The sequence below is a fragment of the Gastrolobium bilobum genome, unplaced genomic scaffold (assembly GCF_033153095.1).
Source record: "Gastrolobium bilobum isolate Gb01-03AN ecotype WA unplaced genomic scaffold, APGP_CSIRO_Gbil_v1 utg15924, whole genome shotgun sequence".
Classification (NCBI taxonomy): domain Eukaryota; kingdom Viridiplantae; phylum Streptophyta; class Magnoliopsida; order Fabales; family Fabaceae; genus Gastrolobium; species Gastrolobium bilobum.
This window is the reverse complement of record NW_026898545.1, coordinates 38157-59501: the sequence shown is the minus strand read 5'-3', so window position 1 is coordinate 59501 and position 21345 is coordinate 38157. Positions and strand designations below refer to the sequence as shown.

At 35.1% G+C, this 21345-nt stretch overlaps 2 protein-coding genes across 3 annotated transcripts; both read right to left on the bottom strand.

The window, feature by feature from the left end:
• Positions 1–314: 314 nt before the first annotated feature.
• Positions 315–6686, bottom strand: LOC133317325 (uncharacterized). Its single transcript, XM_061519190.1, has 2 exons — positions 6248–6686; positions 315–639 (listed from the first exon to the last, which is right to left on the bottom strand). The coding sequence occupies exons 1-2, from the start codon at positions 6661–6663 to the stop codon at positions 534–536; spliced, it is 522 nt and encodes a 173-aa protein (XP_061375174.1). The 5' UTR covers positions 6664–6686; the 3' UTR covers positions 315–533.
• A 1459-nt stretch (positions 6687–8145) lies between these two features.
• On the bottom strand, positions 8146–21135 carry LOC133317321 (ABC transporter C family member 10-like). 2 transcript variants are annotated; one of them, XM_061519185.1, is made up of 11 exons: positions 18923–21135; positions 18401–18721; positions 18230–18316; positions 11316–11903; positions 11055–11219; positions 10535–10829; positions 10180–10394; positions 9701–10006; positions 9565–9628; positions 8960–9199; positions 8146–8554 (listed from the first exon to the last, which is right to left on the bottom strand). In XM_061519185.1, the coding sequence occupies exons 1-11, from the start codon at positions 20966–20968 to the stop codon at positions 8442–8444; spliced, it is 4440 nt and encodes a 1479-aa protein (XP_061375169.1). In that variant the 5' UTR covers positions 20969–21135; the 3' UTR covers positions 8146–8441. The 2 variants fall into 2 exon arrangements, with proteins under 2 accessions (XP_061375169.1, XP_061375170.1); XM_061519186.1 differs by lacking the exons at positions 8146–8554; positions 8960–9199; positions 9565–9628; positions 9701–10006 and adding an exon at positions 10037–10106.
• Between the last annotated feature and the right edge of the window lie 210 nt (positions 21136–21345).

Genomic DNA, 21345 nt, shown 5'->3' with positions numbered 1-21345 from the left:
TCAAATTTTAATTAATAGTTATCATTTACACTTGGGAATAAAAAAAATTTATCTCTTATGTCAAAAATCTTTTATTCCCATTTCAATTTTCCGTGAATCTTGAAACATTCCTGATACAAAACACCACTTTTAAAAGTATTAATGTTGTTAAGGGGAAACAAGGGGAACATCATGGTAATTGGCAACGTAACATTAAGTTTCCACTATCTATCAAATATTGAAAATTATAATCAATATGTGAAAATTAATGCTTTTGGTTATAGAGTAGTACTACAAGTAAATGCTGTAAAGCTTGAGTCAATTTACAGCACCGAACCTCCAGGTAATACTAGAAAGTAGTAGCAACAGTCATCACACAGATTCTCATTCTTTAGTTTTATCAACACCTCATTCCATTGTAAAACATTTCTTTAGTACTTCCATTAGAACGGCATTCTGACATGAAAGTTATAAACATTTAAAATATGAATTGATTAACTATTTCAAACAAGGAATAAAGCCATTGTATATTTGCCAGCTAGAAAGCAAAATGACTATGGTCCTCCAAGTACAGCATTCTCAATGTCTTCTCTACTCAAAGCATAACTAAACCTCCTCTCCACATCTTTCTCAAGATTCCCAGGTCCACTCTTCAAATACCTGCACCAAATTAAAACTCTTCAATGTCTACAAGAAGAGCACTAAAACTCACCCTTTATATTTAACATTGACATTAACTTAATAGGGAAAATCCATCATGGGCTTACACAGTGGAATTCCTGAATATATAGTTACCAAGTATTTCACATCCAATTTGTTAGAAGACCAGCAATTTATTCAGTAATAAAACTTAATTTACAATCTGTATCGTATATGACTTAGTGAAGGATGTAAAGCATCAAAGAGAGAAAGTGCAGCCTCACCCCTCTTTTATCCCCAGCAGAGAAATCAGATATCGACAAGAAGTTAATCACAAAAATGCAAGTTTACATTTGATAGTCCCTGGACATTCTCTTCAGAGACTTTCCAAAAATCAGCAGAATCTCTAGGAAAAATTAAATCACCAGTTTTTCAAAAATGAATAGACAACAAAGTAATTTCCGTCTTCTTCTTATTCATATTCAAATAGTGACACCAAATTATTTTTTAAGATCCAATTATCTACTAATTCAACTTTTCTCAATTGAAACAGAAAGCATTCATATTTTGGGTTTGCAAACTTTCTGACTGACACATCCTCCTCACTCTTTTAGAAGAAAGCAACTACATCTGATAGGTGATATGAGAAACATAAAATTGGAAAGGAGCAACCTCCACATCTTTCTAATTTCATCACTATAGTTACTCCTCTTTCTTCTTCAAAATGCACATTACTCTTCTCCTCCCTTTTAATCAAAGAGAAACCTGTCTTTAACCGTAAAACACATATTTTAAAATCTATAGTAAACGTTTTGAAATTTTGGAAGCAATACATGAATGTATTGATATGTCCATTCTAGAATAGAACGTGACCACCAATAGCACTTGAAATTTTAACAATGGTTATCTTAGTTCCCGGTAAACATCTGTTGTAAATATTTGTTATTTTATTATTATTAGTATTTGTTGTATTGGGCCAAGCCCATTAGGTCAAGTATTAGGGTTTTCATTCTCTATAAAAGAGACCTCTTTGTACAGATTATTTACACAATTCAATAATATTTCAAATACCCTTTTCTTTCAAGTTGGTATCAGAGCCTCGCCGTCCCCCACTTTCTCTTGTGGAATTTCTTAGCACGGGTAGGTTGGGCCTGTTGCATTCCACTCTTCAAGCCCAGTGGGCTCTCGTGTGAGGGGGCGTGTTGAGATATATAGTCTCACATTGGTTGTATGAGCAACTAATGTGGCCTTTATAAGGCCTTGGGCACTCCCACCCTTTGAGCTAGCTTTTGGGGTGGTGACCTCAAAGTTCTTTACATAGTATCAAAACCTTTTTAAATGCTTTCTTCTCAAGTGTGTGATGTCCACTCTTTTAGCTGGCTAACATTGGGCCAGCTAAACTTTGGGTTAGATTCCATATGGGAATGACTTGCACTTGAGCTTCAAGACCCATCACAAGTAGGACCCATTAGCTTTTGGGACCATTTTTATGTTTTAATCATGTCTTTTTACAGGCATAAGAATGAACCTTTAATGTGAAGTTAAACAAAAAGATCCACCTACAACTTAGACCTTTCCAATGTCATCAGCTTGTAGAACACTAAAGTTCTACTTGCAGCCATCCAAAAGCATTCACATAAACTATATAACCTTTTTGACTAAGGAGCTACTACTATATCAGGAACAATGATTTTTTTTTAACAGTTTCTCTATATGTATTTCAAAGAAGCAGCATCTACCTCCGGACAAGTTAGACACTGACATGTTGGTATCTCTAGAAGTTGTCTGTCTTTTGGGGTGACCTAGCATTCTCCATTATGATTGTCATCTATAATAATTCTCATTGTTAGCATCATAATTGCTAGTTACATCTTAGCATTAGGTGGTAACTAATACTTGTATGGTACTTCCAATGCTCCAATATGGCTTGGACTGGATCTATATGGCAGCATGCTACCAACTCTTTGAGGACGCAAAAAAGTATTTTACTAACTGATTTGCATGTGTTTTGACCATAATTAAGGGAAAATATTTTACCGGATTCATTCAAAATCCAAACATTTTACCAAAATAATGTCGCGAGATTCACATGATATTTACGTGTTCAAGTCTTGTATGAAGTGATGAAAGACTTGTGCATTGGCAAAGGTGCATCAGTCATGTGGCCGACACTGCAAGTTGTACACAATTCCTATGCGCCACTTCAGTGCAGTGCGCATTGAAGTCTTGCACAAAAATAGTGTGTGACTTGTAGTGTGCATTTATCCGTGGACATCTCACAATATTATTTTGATAAAATATTTGAATTTTCAATCTAATCCAGAAATAAAATATTTCCTTTTTAAATTAAATGAGTCAAAAGGGCCTGATTTGCAACATCTATTCACTGCCACAATTGTATACAACCATCAATGCTACAGAGAAACTGTAAGAAATTTGTGCAGAAGAAACTAATATGTTGTCCATTCAAAAATCACGGTGAAGTGATGATAAATTCATGAGGTCGAGTCTACCATATGGTCCATACAAAAGAATCACTAACAATGAGGCCCAATATTATGAGACGTGGCCCTCAAGAGATAAATGGTATTAAAACTTAGCTCGAAACACGAGCATATACTTTTCTTTTGAGAGAGTGCACTTTCTTTTTTGCCTTTTATTTTTGTGACTTCAAGTCAATAAGTGCAAATTTCATGCATCAGCCATCTTATATATTTGGAATTAAATTTTAACTTTCCTGGTAAAAGTTTTGTCTTGGTTCCATGTATAATGTTTTCCATGCTATTTATCTAGCTGCTTTCTTTATCTTTTAGAAAGCACAGTTTGAAAAGAAGAATAACAGGCAGACAAAGCATAAGACATTCAAAGAGGAATATTTCAAGATTCGAATCACATTCATTATCTGGTACTTTTTTTCTCATCAAACTCAAGCATTACTATCTACTCAAATTCACGAGTTCTTAGAAACAAAACCTTAGATGGCAGCTCGTTTCTATACAGGAAAACTTAACATAAATGCCAGCCAAAGTATTAAACCTATTTTGAAATGGTTGATATTATATGTGGACTCATACTTAGACTGAAACCAACAAGAACAAATGCATTTTCCTACATGGGTCAGCCATATATATAAATAAAACAATGCCATTGTGTTCTATGTAATATATATTATGTCTTTACAAAGACCATTCAATTTTAAATCTATTTTTTAATGATTTCACTTAAAAAATTTAGTCTTCATTTATCTCTATTTATTGGGCTATCCTTTCTACCACTGGTTACTGCATGTTTCTTTGCGGTAACTTGGTGACATGGAGAAATAAGAAACAAAATGTGGTCGCCAGATCAAGTGCAGAAGCTGAATTTCGAGCTATGGCTCAAGGCATTTGTGAGTTACAATGGCTGAAAAATATACTTGATGATCTCAAAATAAAATGTGAGGGACCTATGAAGCTGCTATGTGACAATAAGTCCGCTATTTGTATAGCTCATAATCCGGTTCAACATGATCGGACTAAACATATTGAGGTCGACCGCCATTTCATCAAAGAGAAACTTGATAGCGGGTTGATTACCACTTCATACATTCCCACTGGGCGTCAATTAGCTGATCTATTGACAAAGGGACTTCCTTCAGACAGATTTCAAGAACTTATTAGCAAGCTGGGAATGATAAATATCTATTCCTCAGCTTGAGGGGGAGTGTTGTAAATATTTGTTATTTTATTATTATTAGTATTTGTTGTATTGGGCCAAGCCCATTAGGTCAAGTATTAGGGTTTTCATTCTCTATAAATAGAGACCTCTTTGTACAGATTATTTACACAATTCAATAATATTTCAAATACCCTTTTCTTTCAAGTACACCATTTAGCTTGCCGATTGTTTTTAGTCCTTTTGCAGATATATGTAATTGACAACTACTTGATATATTTTTATATTAAAAACATAAAAGAAAAAGGGTTTGTTACAGTTTACTTTTATGCACCACAGTTACTAATATACACATTGTTCCTAGATCTCTCTTGTTTAACAAAAGGAAGGGAAAATGTTCGGACCCATTTTCAAGGTATGGGACTTGAAGTCCCACATTGGTTGTATGAGCAACTAATGTGGGGTTTATAAGGCCTTGGGCACTCTCACTCTTTGAGCTAGCTTTTGAGATGGTGCATCCCAAGGTTCTTATTAGAAAATAAAACAAATCGATTAAGTTCAGTTGCATCATGTTTGATTCAACCTACCAGTGAATATCAAAAAGCTAAAATGCTACAATTAACAAAACAATGAACTAGCAACCACCAAAAAAAAGCTAATGGTCAAATTTTAACCATTCTACTGTACTTTCAATATTCTGTGGACTGTAACCATAACTATGATTAGCAGCATTGGAGTTTCATCTAAATTCTTGATTGTAAAGTTCATATTTTAAGATTTTGTTCCATGCACATTTGAATTTAACATTAAATATTGTAAAAGATAGCTTTTGGGATGGTGCATCCTAAGGTTCTTATTACAAAATAAAACAAATCTATTAAGTTCAGTTGTATCATGTTTGATTCAACCTACCAGTGAATATCAAAAAGCTAAAATGCTACAATTAACAAAACAATGAACTAGCAACCACCAAAAAAAAGCTAATGGTCAAATTTTAACCATTCTACTGTACATTCAATATTCTGTGGACTGTAACCATAACTATGATTAGCAGCATTGGAGTTTCATCCAAATTCTTGATTGTAAAGTTCATATTTTAAGATTTTGTTCCATGCACATTTGAATTTAACATTGAATATTGTAAAAGATAGTTAATGTCGTTACCCCCAAAAAAATGAATATTTATTCAAAATAACAAGGGTGAGCCTTGGAGCAGTTGTATGGTCTGGTCACAGGTTTGAGTTTTAGAAACAAACTCTTTGCAAAAATGCAAGTATAAGATGGTGTATAGTTGACCATCACCCACTCCCTTGCAAAGCTGGGGAGCCTTGTGCAGGAATTTCCCTTTGCTTTTTTATTCGGTCAAAATAACAAGGCATGATGAGATGAAAAATATCTAAGTTTGTGTGTTTTTGGGTTGATCAATAGAGCAGTAGAAAAAACAATGGACAATTATCAATGATAGTAGAAAATATCAGGAACCAAATAAATGAGTTTACTTTCAAGTTCCAATACCCTAGTTCTTAATTAGGACAGTAAGAGTGTTCACTGTTCTTCATTCTATATTCAATCAAGAACACATATATAAAGCAATATCTTAGGCAAGTTTACAGCTGTGATATTATATTTGACCGAGGACACGTCTATGCAGGGGGAGAAACAACAACAATAACAACAACAAATATGAGAAAATGAATTGTGAGCATGCAATAGCACACTTATCTTCTAGCAATTCGGTCAATTATTCAATAGACAAAGCAAATGTTGCTTAGAAAATTCAATGGAAGTCAAGCCATTCAAAAAAAATCCAATTAGCAATTGTAAACCACACAAATGTGGATAGCACCTTGTGTACACATTCATACACTTAAATGAAACACACACACACACACCCATAAACTCAAACAGCATAAGCACAAGAACCCACAACAGAAAAACACAAAAATAACCTTAAGAATAAGAAAAGAAAACCCACCTTATGTAGAGATCAGTGACATCCAAAGATAGCTGAGCATGCCAATCAGGCTTGTGTACAAGCCACACAGCCCTGTCATCCTTGCTCTGGTAAAACCCAAGGCTCTTCAGCCATGCCTCAATGCAAGGCAAGCTGTGTGAATAGAGGGGTTTGTTCTTTTCTGGAAGCTTCTGAAGCCACTCATCTTCTGGTGGGAGTGAGAGCTCTTCTTCTGCTTCAGGGGACTTGCAGAAAACTGGGGTGGTCATGGGTTTTCTGGATGAAATGGAAAGTGGGTAGGGACAGTGGAGGGGTTTGGGGAAAAGGGTAGGGTGAAAGATTGGAACTTGGGAAGAGCCTGAAAGGAATGCAGAGATTGGAGAAGGTGGGAGTGAGGCATTGGAGTTTGTGAATGTTGAGGATGACATGGTGGACATGTTTTGTTGCTGACTCTATTTTGTGCTAGTTTGGTTATTTGAGTGATGAATTTGGAAGATAAATGAAACAATAACAATAATAATAATAATAATAATATTACAACAATCATTTATTGTTAGATTGATTATGTTGATCTAACGACTATATTTATTTCTATCTTTGTATGATTATGGTTCTTCATGTTTAATACTTTATATTTATTTTCATTTTTGTATAGTTATGATTTTTCATTATTAATTCTTTCGCATTAAATATAGGGAATCATAACCATACAAAGATAAAAATAAATATAATTATTTATTGGATCAATATAATCGATCTAATAATAAAATTAATTGATAATAACATTAATCAATTGTTACAATATCCTATCTATAATAATAATATAACAAAATAAAGAGTTAAGAGTAAGATTAGTAGATCGTTATCCTGCATAAGTGTTTCAGGTAATTTTGCAGGTGGTTTTGATTTGATTGTCATCTCCACGTGCAGGGCACGAGGCACCGTCCATTTTCGATGGAAAGACATTACCACCGTAAAATGGGATATGTTATTCTACCTATCACTTTTTTTGCTTATCTTTGCCTACCATCCTCCAACACCATTAGATTAGAATCTCAAGAAGAGAAAGAAAGATAAATGTTAGTTAAGATTTTGATCTAATGGTGTTGGAGGCTGGTAGACAAAAAAAATAGTAGGTAAGATAACTTATCCCCGTAAAATTAGTACTTTTCTTTGTTTTTTCCCCTCATGTACTTAACTGTATAAGGTCACAGCAAAACAAAAATGTTGTATCGAGTAATACTATAGATTTTTAATTTGAAAAATCGGGAAAGCTATTTATATTTCTTAGATAAAGTTGCAAATTATCAATTTCAATGTGAATCACCATTAAGAAAATGTTTGGATTTTAAATTCAAGTTATACAGTTGTCATGAGCGAAAAGTTAATCAAATGAATCAATTTTGGTTGTCTTTAAAAATTGTTTTGTTCTGTAATCAAAAAAAAAAAATTGTTTTGTTCTTACCAAAATGAAAAATAAAAAATTGATTTGTTTCAATCAATTTGCCATTTTAAATTTATTTAAAAATATTAAGGGTCAATAACACTCACCCACTCCAAGTTAACAATGTAGCTCCATGCTTTTTATGAGGTTAAAATATACTTCTGTACTTATATTATTTTTGCAAGTACATTGAGTCGTAACAAGTAATAAAAAAAAGTCGAGCAAGTATATTGTGGTTATCTTTCCTGAACTAGTACATTTTAAAGCTGAGCAATAATAATTATTTGCAACATTTAATCTCATATTGTATGAGATGCTGCTGTTATTTGATAGACACAATATATGGTGAGTTCCATCATATGTTAAAAAAATAAAATAAATAAATAACAAGACACATTTATTGATGTATTTATAGCATAAGATAATTCTTTCTTACTATATGAGAAAATAATTTCTCTAATTATATAGTTCATAGTTACATTAATCACGCATGCACAATATAGAATATTATAATATGAAACTAGTCTTTCGATTATAGACTAACTTCGTTAGCAAGGACTTCGCCTTCAAAAACAAAATCTTTCAATAAGGCTCATACACCATCCTCGAAGTAGTGCATTTGAATCCTCTTGCACCTTTCTTTTCATTCCCCACATTCCTTTCCTACCTCTCAGGCCTCATACTTATCCTAACAAAACACATTTTACATCATATATCTGATCAAATTTTCTTGAACAGTGCTGCATAAAAAAAGATAATTAATTGTCAGCATCAATGTGATTCTGCAGACTGAAAATGAGACCAGTATTCCTTGACAAGCTGCCTGAACAGTGATCCTTCTCTCTTCATCAAGTTCATTGGTTCATCATACTCAGCCAATTTTCCTGTACACACAATCGTCATAAATTTCCTTTTCTTTGAAGTAAACAAGTAAATGATCAAACATTTTATTTACTTTTCTTTCTTCTAATAAAAGTTCAAGTGTGAAAATCAAGTACCCCATATTTTACCTTGGATCAATGCGCCATAGAAGTCCAAATGTTAGATCAACTACCTCATTGTTAATTACCCTCAACAACAAACCTATGTTTGGTGTGTGCCAAATCAAGTGGTATAGTTAAATTTTTAGTGACGAACAGATAAACTACATTATGTGCATTACCTAGTCCACATATTAGCAAAGGATTGTTTAATCTCAACACAAGAAAATGCCAATGGAGTTATAGACTGACTAGTCTGAAAAAGTATTTGTTAATTGAGATAAAAGAGACAGTCAATATTAAACATACCATCACTTATTGAAAGAACCATAGTGCAATCCATAACGGTTGGAATCCTGTGTGCCACTGTGATCACTGTACAATCTGCAAACTCAGTCCTAATAGTTTTCTGCAGAATCAAATCGGTTGCATTATCAATTGATGCAGTTGCTTCATCCAGCACCAATATCCTACTTCTCCTCAAAAGAGCACGCCCCAAACAGAATAACTGCCTTTGTCCCATGCTCCAGTTTAATCCATCTTCAACAACTGTGTAAAAATTTGTTACTAGTAATTACTACTAACTATGAAAGAGATATGTAAAGAACCATCTCATCCCAAAAGTTTAAGCTCGTAAGTGATGGAGTTTCAATGATTTTTATATTATATTTCTTTAATACACCCCCTCACACAATAGTCCTTTAGGCTTAAAGTGTGGATATTATACTAGTTCAATTTTTTTATTCTATTTTGTGCTTACTTATTTTCACTAGAAAGTAAGGCGGTGAAGATCAAACTCGTGACCTCGTAATCATCTTTGCTCTAATACCATGATAAGTGATGACTCATGATTTTTATATTTCTTTAACAAAATGCTTACTACATAGTTACAAAAATGAAACTCTGATGTGTACCTGAGGAGTTTAAGCCCTCTTCTTTCTCTTGGACAGCTTCTCGCAACTGACACTTACCAAGAACCTTCATATCAAGCAAGAGTTAGTCCACATTTTCTATGCAAAGCAAAGATAAACAGAATGTAGCATGTTTTACCTCCCATATCTCTAGATCAGAATGTTGAGATAAAGGGTCCAAATTATATCTAACTGTCCCATTAAAAAGGGTAGGATCCTGAGGTATAACACCAAAACGTGACCTCAAATCATGAAGGCCAATAGATGAGATATCTATGCCATCAACTACAATTTTTCCTCCTGCTGGCTCCACAAGACGAAATAAAGCTCCTATAAGAGTGGACTTCCCACTACCTGTCCTACCAACAATACCAATCTTGTGTCCTGCTTTAAATGTGCATGTGATTCCATGGAGTACAAGTGGTCCATTAGGCCTGTATCGTATCTGTTTTGGTATGATCAAGCAAATTATGCAGCTCACTTCATTAACAAAATTAATATCAACATCACCTTTATCCCAAACTAGTTGGGGTCTAGTTTGAGATCTGCAGTAAATAAACCCAAATAAAAAGTAAGAAAAGATTTTTATGAACATTATGCTTTTTAAGTACCAATTACCTGCAAGTCATTTATTTCTATTTTTCCTGCAAGTGGCCAATTCTTAGGAGGACGATTTCCTTCTATCATTTCTGGGGCCTCACTTGGTATATGCATATACTGATTTAGCCTCTCCACAGATATTATATAATTTGCTAGAGTGCATTGAAATTGAATGGAAAATACCAAGGAAGCGTTTAGTGAAAGGCCATAAGAAAGGGCCATGCCAATAAATCCTGGAATAATGGATATTGAAAATAAGAAACTTGCATCTGAGAAATAATGCTATCGTTTGAGGATAAAAGCATATGATTGGCAAGATTATTAGAAGACTCTAACAATGACATATATATGATGACAATAATTGAAGTCTCACCAGAGGCTAAAGTCCCAGGAGGAAGCATAACCATGCAAAGAGCCGCGGAGGCAAGAACAAATGCACAAACTGTTTCTAACCTTTGGATCAACCACTCATTTGAGGCAAAACTATGGAAGAAAGGATTAGCATTGGTATCAATTAGATCAAGATTCTTCTTAAAAAAACGATCTTCCTCCTCAAAAGCCCTTATTGTCACAGCCCCAGCAACAGTTTCAGCTAAATGATTAGCCAAAAAGGATTTTGTTGTGCCATTCATCCGCATCACTTCTTTTGCAGAGGCAAAGTAGTATCTCTATTTAAAAAAAAAATAAAAATACCATGTTTACTTTCCAAGCAAGAACATTTTATATTCCATAAATAAATTATTAATAAGTTACAAAAAGATAAAAGCTGAAGCACCCTTTCAAAGAAGAATGAGCATTATGTAGTTAAATTTGATGGTTTTCTCAATGTTAATTAAAAAAGAAGACAACATTTTACTATTGCAATATAACTCAAAGAAGAATTTGTTCATTACCTGCAAGCGAATTGCAATGTAAATCATTGGTATAGAGACAACCAACACTTGCCAAGTGACAACTGCTAAAACTGTAAGATTGGAATAACAATTTATAGTACCTGCCACAGTAAAAGTGAGGGTAAATGGGACATCAAGATCCACAATGCTCAGATCTGATGAGACCTAAACAAGGGAAAATGAGAATCAGAACACTATTACTTCCATTACATTTTCATTGCAAGGAAAAAAAATAAACATAAAATTGTTTAACATGCTTACCCTACTAAGTATCCTTCCCAAAGGTGTAGAGTCATAAAAAGACATGGGTGCACGAAAAAGGGAGTTCATTAACTTCAAAAATAAATTTTTTGATGATTGAAGACCTAAAGCAACCACAAGTAGACCTCTGATCAACAAGAAAACTGTTGAAATAGCTCCAATCATGAAGTAAACTAGAATCAATCTCAAAGTGCTGACATGGGGATTGTCAACATTAGCAGCCATCCATGAGTTTTGCAATATCTGGCAAATGACAAAAGAAAGGTGACAAAGGGAAGCCACAATGAAGTATATATAGCCTTTCATCTGATTCAGATACTGTAAGTAAGGCTTCAACCCTTTGTCTCCTATCTCTCTCTCTTCTTGCTTAATTAATTTATTTCCATCTGCTGCTTTAAAATTTTTCTCCAAGAAAGTTTGTGTAATCTCTTTAACAGAATTTGTCTGTCTCTGTGCAGAAGTAACATTCACAAGCTGGTCAGAACCACCAGTTTCCTTGTGAGCATTGACAAGGTCCTGGAATTCTTTGCTTGAGTTCAACAGATGGTGATATGGAGCAGCTTGTAGGATTTCCCCATCTGACATCAACTGAAAAAAAGAAATTGAATTAGGAAGTCCAAATAGGAATTAATGACGCAAATAATAATTGAACAACAATAGTTTAGTGCTCACTCAACCACATTAACATAAATGCTGCACAACACAAATGAATAAAACAGAATCAAGAGGTCAAATATCAACTTTTATGGTCAAAACTGTTGGGATATACTCTGTTACTCAAAAGCCTTTTGCTTTAGTGCATGAAAAGAGGCCAAAGAGAACTAGGTTATGTTTGATCTTTTTTTTCTTTTTTTAGATATTATCTATAGGTTTATTGAATATTCGATTAATCCAATTTGAGTCGGGTAAAACCTACGAAGCACCGACGCTTCAAAAGCCTTGACGTGATGTATCCGACACTTCCCGACACTCCTTGACACTTTGATACTCCCCAACACTCTAACACGCGTTGCAGAGACTCAAAAAACGATTCAAATGTTGTGTTACATTACATTTTTAGTTCCACCTATTAAATTTATTGAATTACGATTACCATTTTATTGAAATTAATATAAATATTTGGGATTTCTTATATTTCTTTGCAAAAATTATAGGTATTATATGTTTAGCTTTATTTTTTGGTAGATTATTGAATATTAAATATAATATACACTACATAAATTAAAAGTATTATTTAATATCAAAACGTATCCTAACGTGTCGAAATCTAATTTTTAAAATTAATGTGTCAGAGGGTCATGTCGTGTTTCGTGTCCCATGTCGATGTCAATACAACATCGGGTAAAACAACATGGTGGCAAAGGAAAAGTTCTCTATATCAAATTTTAACACAACCGCGTTTCCAAGGACTCGAATTCAAAACTAACTGATTAAATTTGAACAACCTCTTACCGATTAATCGACGTGTTTGGTGATGTTTGATATTTATATATACTCACTTTAGTCATACTTTCTAATGTAAAAGATAGTACACACTCCATAAGATTCATCCATAGTTGTTGAAAGCAAGAAAATTCAATGCCAGGAAATGATATTTCGCATGTTTATGCCCAAATGGCGGAGCCAGCAAAAATAAAATAATGAGCTTGGGCCAAGAAATTTTAGCTAGTGCCAATCATTATATTTTATCCCTTCAACTTTGCCACGGGTAGTTACCCATATCTAAAACGTGCTAACTTTTAAAAATTAGCTAGGGCCTTGGCCCTAGGTCGGAATAACGTGGCTCCGCCACGGTTTATGCCATAAAAGTATAATGAAGAGGAGAGAGAAAGTCAGATGAGAAAATAGAAAAAAAAACTTGTGAACCACACTTCTTCATTGTATCAGCAGACTGTTTCTTCAAGTAACATGATAGTAATATAGCCCTAAGGCATGTTTGTTGCAGTATATAAGATAAGGCCTGATAGTATAAAGTCTATTAGTATAAGACCTGATTAAATTTTAATAATATCTAGCGTTTGACATGATATTGTATAAAATAATATCATCTAGTGTTTGGTAATACACTGTTTAATATTAGATAGGATAATAAATATTTTTTATAAAAGTATCCTTTGATAAAAATATCATTTGATAAATAATTCATATAATGCTTCCAAATATGTATATGATATTAATTTTTGTAAAAAACTATTGATCAGCGTGTCTAAAAAATATATTAGTTTTTATAAAAATAAGATTATCTGATATTTTAAAAATTAATATGTTCAAAAATTAATTTTTATTTTAATATATTAATTCTTGAGAATTGTATTAGTTAGCGATGTTAATATATTAATCCCTTATCAGACCTAATCACACCTCATTAGGCTTGATTAAGTTATACATCATTTTGATGTATTAAGGGACTCTATTGTATAAGCTTATACTATATGATTGTGACACCAAACAATTAAAAATATCATAACATATAGTATAAACTTATTATACTATCAAACTTTATACATCTCATCAAAAGCATACCCTTAGTATTAATTAATGTACTAAAAAAAAAGTATACCCTTAGTATTAATGAACTATAACTCGTTAGCATCTCAAATCACATTCGTCCTGCAAGACTTCCATGGATCCAATTATTCCTTCAAAAACAAATCCTTCATTTATGAATTTGAGAACCTTTGTAATTATAAGGGTACGCATGACAATGCTCCAGGGAACAAAAATGGGTAGAAAACTCGTTTGGTAAAATCAGTTTATATTTTTGTTCCCGGGATGAACCGGTTTGATTTTTGTGCTGGGGAACATAAAAAAGAATAATTTTTTTTTGTTTTTTTGTTCCCGTGCACAAAATGAGAAACGCTTATATCTCTTAATTACTCTCTACCATTACCATCATCATCACCGCCACCACCAACACGATACGACCACTGCCACTATCGTCGTATCACCACCACCACCTCCACGTCACCACCACCACCATCCCTACCATCACCGATACCACTATTATCACTACCACCATCACCAACCACCATCACCATCATTGTAGCCACTGCCACCACCACCACGACATCATCACTACTATCGCCGCCACCGCCGCCACCACCACCACCATGTCATCACCATCATCAACGTCGCAGCCACTACTATCACCACCACCACTACCATCGCCGCCATCACCATTACCACCACTGTCACCATGTCATCATCATCACCATTGTGGCAGTCACTGTCGTCACCACCACTATCGCCGTCGCTGCCGCCACTATGCCACCGTTACCACCATTACACCATAGCCACCGCCACCGCTATGTCATCACCATCACCACCACCACCCTCGCCACCATTATCAACACCATTGTTGCGGCCATTGCTATTACCACTGCCACCTATACGTCACCGCCACCATCATAACCACCACCACCACTACCATCACTGTCACTACCATCACCACCACCATCGCCGTAGCCACTACCATCACCACCACCACCGTTGTCACCACTACCACCGCCACCGCCACCGCTTCCATGCCATCACCATTGCCACTACTATTACCACCATCGCCTCCGCCGCCACCATGTCATCACCATCGTTGTAGCTACTGTTGTCACCACCATCACTACCATCGCCGCCGCCACCACCTCCATTATGACCGCCACCGCACCATGTCGTCATCATCACCATTGTGGCCGCCACTATCGTCTCCACCACCACCACCACTATCGACGTCGCCATCGCCACTATGCCACTGTTACCACCACTACACCATCGCCACCACCATGTTATCACCACCACCACCCTCGCCACCATTATCACCACCATCATTATTGCTATCACAACCGCCACCTCTACACCACCGTCATCATCACTAGCACCATCGCCGTAGCCACTACCGTCACCACCACCACCATCACTACCACCACCGCCGCTACCATTGCCACCACTACTGTCATCGCTGCCACCACCATACCATCACCTCCACCACGATGCCACTACTATAACCACCACCATTATCACCACGACGCCATTACTACAACCACCACCATTATCACCACGACGCCATTACTACAACCACCGACGCCATTACTACAACCACCACCATTATCACCACGACGCCATTACTACAACCACCATCATTACCACCACCGCCGCTACCACCACACCATATGAAAAGGAAAGTGATGACCCGAAATTTTTTTATGCTTAATAGAAATGATTTTTTATTCTATTATTTGTTGTGTTATCAAACACAATTCTCATTCTCAGAATAAAAATAAAACATGTTATCAAACACATTTTTTTTTGTCAAAAACTGTTACAAGGAACAAAAATAGAAAAAAATTGTTTCTTTTCAAAAGCAGTGCATGAAAAAGAGAATGATTGTCATGCACACCCTAAAAGTGGAAAAATTAATATTTCCTCTCCGGGAGGTTCCTTTCATCTTCCAATAGCTTTTTTGAACACTAACCATAATGAAAAGAAAGACGAATAATGACATTGTTGGGCTTCTTCCAAGCAGTTTTGTTTGTGCTTTTAGAAAAAAAAAATAGTTTTTATCTCTTTTTTATTTTAAAAGTATTTTTTATAAAAGTTAAAATTATTTATATTTTTTAAAAATATTTAATTTTGAAAATAAATATTTGACTTTTGATTTCTGTTTTTTTTAGAAGTTAAAAATTTTAACTTATAAAAAAAAAAAAAAAAAAAAAATATCTTTTTAACTTTTTTTTTATAATTTCTGTTTTTTAAAACAAATATCCGAACAAAGGAGACGAGAAGTGTTTTTTTTTTTTTTTTCTTAAAAAAAATAACTTTTGGAAGAAAAAAAAAATTCCATCCAAACCAACTTTGAAACCTTGTCCAGCTCAATAAAGAATTAGGGTTTACTTATGTGAGGAGTGGCATCAGAAAATTTAAAGACGAAAAAAAGATGCGGCAACAACAGAGGCAGCTACAGTAAGAGAAGATTTAGGAAGTAGCAAACTTGTGAAGGGTTCCTAAGGTTTGTGAAATTTTTTCCCAAAAAGCGCTGAGAGAGAGAGAGAGAGAGAGAGAGAGAGAGATTGTTGATTTATTTGAGCTATGGAATCGAATATGAACAGAATGATTAGTTTGAATGAACGAAACTATCATTTATGGATAGGCAAAATGGAAGATCTTCTTTATGTAAAGGGTTGGCATGAGCCAGTGTTTGTTAAAGAGAAACCAATTGCAACTAGTGATGAAAAGTGGACTCTAAATCACAAAGTTACATGTGGATTCATCCGACAATTTGTAGATGATACTGTGCTCAATCACATTAGTGAAGAATCAAATGCCCGAACTTTATGGTCTAAACTCGAGTTATTGTATGCTCGAAATAAAAGCAACAACAAGATGTTTCTGATAAATCAACTCATGCGTTTGCAATATAGGGATGGCAAATCAATTTCTGATCACTTGAATGAGTTTCAAGGAGTGTTAGATCAACTTGCGGTCACAAAAAATTACTTTTGATGATGAGGTGTTGGGACTTTTGCTACTTGCTACCTTACCAGATTCACGGGAGAGATTTTGTATGTCAATGAGTAATTTGGCTCTTGAGGGTAAAATGAGACTTGATTTTGTTAAGGGTGCTGTTTTAAATGAGAAGAAGAGAAGGAAAAGTCAAGCTTCATATTCTTCATCACATTCTGGTGATTTAGTCACTGAAAGTAGAGGGAGGATTAGAGATAGAGGTTCACAAGCTAGAAACCAAAGTTGGAGCAAGTCAAGATCAACAGGGTACAAGAATGTTGAATGTTATTATTGTGACAAAAAAGGTCATATCAAGAAGAACTGTTTTCAGTTGAAAAGGGAGAAGAAAAATGATGACAACAGTAATGACAGAAAAGGGTATGATCGAGGACATTTTGTGTGATGATCATAATTTAAATTTTGCAAGCACTGAGATTAGCTGGGTTATTTATAGTGGAGCATCTTTTCACATCACCTTGAAAGATGGGCAATGATGGCTTGTTAGAGGTTTTAGGCATTGCGGATGTACACTTGGAAGCTAGTAATGGATCTAAGCTTGTTCTTTCAGATGTTAGAAATGTACCAGATATCTGTTTGTATTTTTATTAAGATTAGATGATGAAGGGTTTTGTAGCACTTTTGATGATGGAGATTGGAAACTCACCAGAGGCTCATTGGTTAAGGCTAGAGGTAAGAAGGAATCTTCCTTATATTTGCTGCAAAGCTAAAATTTCCAAGCACATATGTAATGTTGTGGAATATGAAAATGCAACTGAATTATTACTCACGATTGAGTGAGAAATAGTTTTGGGTGGACTCCGAAACTGGTTGTATGGTTTTTAACTTTTATGCTTTAAAATTGCTTTGTGTTCCTGATGTGTAATTCTTCAATATTTGTTTTTGGAATATTGATATGGGATAGGATCAACTTATACGGATGTGAAAATAATAAGTTTTCATCAAATCTTAACAGTTGATACATGTATTTAATGGTTGTAATTTATTGAGTTATAATTATAAATTAAAAGGGCAAATCTCAGTGCACAAGGCTCCTCAACTTGCAAGGGTACGTGTGAGGGTCAATTGTACATAGTTTTACCCTTGTATATTTGCAATAAGGCTATTTTCTAGACTCGAACCTGTGATTTTCGGGTCACAAGAAGCAACCTTACTATTACTCCAAGACTCGCCTTCACTTACAATTATATATTAATTATTAATTTTCAATAAATTATTATTGTCAAATGCATATAATTCAACAGTTAAGGTTCGGTCTCGGACATTATTTTTAAACTGATATAAATTGATCCTAGTTGATACTTCTTAGATTCAATCAATTTCTAACAGGTTTAATCAAAGGGGAAATTTGTACTGTTTTTCCCAATAGATATAACCAATGCTTAAAGATGAATGAAATTTACCAAAACAGAATCAAACGCTGGGAGGAAGTCAACTTGATGAGTCACGAGCAAGACAGTCTTTCCTTTAAGCCCATCCATGATGTATTCCTGCCAAGTTTTGTTGCCATCTTTCAGTAAACAATGACACTGAAGATATAAATGCAGTATGTGAAGAAAGAAAAATTCCATTACATTAAACAAATTTGTAGCAGTATGTGCATCAACTGCACTGAATGGATCATCCAAGAGATATACATCAGCATTCTGATAAAGAGCACGGGCAAGTTGAACTCGCTGCTTCTGTCCTCCACTCAGGTTAACTCCTCTCTCACCTATTTCAGTGAGGTCCCCATGGGGAAACAACTCAAGGTCCTTCAGTAGTGAAGATCTATGAAGTGTTTCTTGATATCTTTGAGCATCCAAATCAGATCCAAACAAAATATTTTCCCTTATTGTACCCGTCTGTATCCATGCAGTTTGAGAAACATATGCAAACTTTCCATAAACTTCAATCTGTTATTTAGAAAAGAGAATCAAACACCTATTAATATTACAGTTAAAATGAAGGAGGATGTGAAAATTCACCTCAGTTGAGTTTATGTGCTAATATAATTGCTGACAGAAAAGTAGGAATGTAATCCAAGTTATAACCAACTAGAGTATCAAAAGATTTAAGAGTGCAATCTATGAGGCATAAAAGAAAGAAAAGCTTACAGTTCCCTTTGTATTAGGAACTTCTCCAAGAATTGTTGCTAAGAGGGTTGATTTTCCTGACCCAACTTCTCCACAAATAGCCACCTTTTGCCCATATCTAACTTCCAAATTCATGTTCCTTAGTGTTGGCTTTGATACATTACCTTCCCATGAAAAGTCAGCAGATTTGATTGAAATTGAGCCTCTGAGATTGTCATTAGAACTCTTGTTCCTGAAATTTTCACTCTGCAGTTCAGGTGCCTCAAGGAATTTAACAATCCGAGCAAATGCAACTTTTGCTTGAATTACCACCCCAATAACATCTGGGATGGCAGTAATTGGTTCTTGCACAAGGCGTAAAGTTGCTATAAAAGTGAAAACATTATTTGCATGTAAAGGAACTTCCAGGAAGTAACATGCCACAAAAGTAGCAGCAGAGACCAACATAGGGGAGGTCCAAAAGAGAAAGACTAAGTATGCCCTTCTTAATTGCACTGCCGCTAACAATTTGAGTTCTACATTTCTTAGGCTTTCTGTAGCATTTTTAAAATGTGTTTCCCATGCATATAGCTTCAGCACTTTCATATTCACCAAAGCCTCAGAACTAGCCTTCAATCTCTCATCTTGTGCCACCATAAGTTTGCTCTGAAACTTGTGCTGTAACTTTGCTAGTGGAGCATTGCAAAGAACAGTGAGAACTATGACCACCATTGAGGCAATTGTTGCCAACCCAACAGCACGGAAAAGAATTACTAATGCAATACATAGTTGAAAGCTTGTTGTCCATGTCTGGTGAAACCAAAATGGAAATTCTCCAATTCTATAAGCATCCACAGTCACATAATTCATTATCTCACCACCAGAGTGAGTCAATCTAGCAGCATTGGATAACCTCAATTGTTTTTTATAAATGGCGGCTGTAAGCTGTGACCTGACTTTCATCCCAACAAGTCTAGTGCGGAAATACCACTGCCTTTGTGATAAGGATTCTATGATCTTTATAAAGAAAAGTGATATAGCCAATACATAACCTTCATATTTGAATCTTTCATTACCCTCAGCAACCAATATAAAGGAATTCAAAAGTACAGGACCAGAAGACTGAGTTATTACTTTGAGCAATGCAAAGAATCCTGATATCAAAATCTCCCTCCAGTGGCACAAAACTATTGTCCACAAAACCAACGACTGTGATGGTGGTTCTTTCTGTTTCTTTCTGTTCAATCGTTCTACAAACATCAAATAGCAACTTTCTGCTCTATCTGAATCCCGCAACTTTGGGATATCCTCATCCTCAAGTGTTTTCTCTTGACCCCTTTTCATCAATGGATTCAACCACCAAAATGACATCTTACTGAAGAATCCAGCTTTGGCAAATGGGGTTACATAGTTAATAGGATCAACTTCATTCAACTGGCCATTCAAAGGAGCATAAAGGCTTTCATCAATTTCTCTATCATTGTCTTCACACTTACGTACTTTATGTGTGCATAAGAGCAGTAAAATTGCTCCCGGAAAAGATAGAACATCTAAAGCTTCCTTGAGGGACAATTCTCTGCTGCTAATGGCATAAGACATGGATAAAGCACAGAGAATACCAGAAACAAAGAATATAAGAATAGAAAACAGCCACAACCATGCTCTTGGAAGTTGTTTCAGCTGAAGGCTTACAGTTAAACCTACTAACAACCATGTGAATCCTTGAAAGAATTCTAGCAACCACCAATTAAGAGGAAAGGCAGTGTGCATTTCCCTTAACTTCTCCTCTAAAACCCAAATGCCTAAGCACAAATGCAGCAACCCAAGAGAGCCACTGGTTATGGCTGAAACTAGTTGCAAGTTTGAATATCTTCCCAACTTGATTAGATCCCAAAATGGTCTCGAAGAAGATTTCTGGATCATAGTGAATGACAGCATGATCAGCAGTGACACATCAAAGCCAATGATCAACAAATGGTTGATGCAAGTGGAAGGATCTTTCAAAAGCTTGAAATCATAACAGAAAGGCTTTCCTCCAGTAACAGAACATCCAGAATCCCCACAAATGATGCTCCAAAAATCCTCCATCTTCTTTGTAGCTTCTCTTTGCTGCTCAAACAAACTGTGACATAAAGGGCTACAAAATCTCGTCTTTGCTGAGAAAGCTTATGTCCTAAAACGTGAAAAACATTGAATATAATAAAGGGTCAGCAATAAATAGAATAAGCAACATAACTAGCTACTAAGGGCCACCTCTTCCAAAGACTTAAAAGTTGTTAGGTGAAGGTTACACTTACCTCATTTAAGAACATTTTGAGCTTAAAAAGAAATGGTCAGACCAAGCTACCTGGTATTAAAATTCTAACTCAAAAGAATGAAAGTGACAAGTATCAAACTTATAACCTCTTAGACATAAAAGGTTTGATACCAGAATAAGGACCAGCTCTTGTAACCTGAAATTATTA

What these genes read in the sequence shown, in the direction of transcription:
- LOC133317325 (XM_061519190.1), bottom strand. Translation starts at nt 6,663, where the DNA reads ATGTCCACCATGTCATCCTCAACATTCACAAACTCCAATGCCTCACTC. An exon ending in GTCACTGATCTCTACATAAG is followed by an intron (nt 640 to 6,247) that starts GTGGGTTTTCTT and finishes AATTTGGTGCAG; the next exon opens with GTATTTGAAGAGTGGACCTG.
- LOC133317321 (XM_061519185.1), bottom strand. Translation starts at nt 20,968, where the DNA reads ATGGAGGATTTTTGGAGCATCATTTGTGGGGATTCTGGATGTTCTGTT. An exon ending in CAGCGTTTGATTCTGTTTTG is followed by an intron (nt 11,904 to 18,229) that starts GTAAATTTCATT and finishes TCTTTTTTTCAG; the next exon opens with TTGATGTCAGATGGGGAAAT. An exon ending in TGGGAAGGATACTTAGTAGG is followed by an intron (nt 11,220 to 11,315) that starts GTAAGCATGTTA and finishes TCCCTTGTTTAG; the next exon opens with GTCTCATCAGATCTGAGCAT.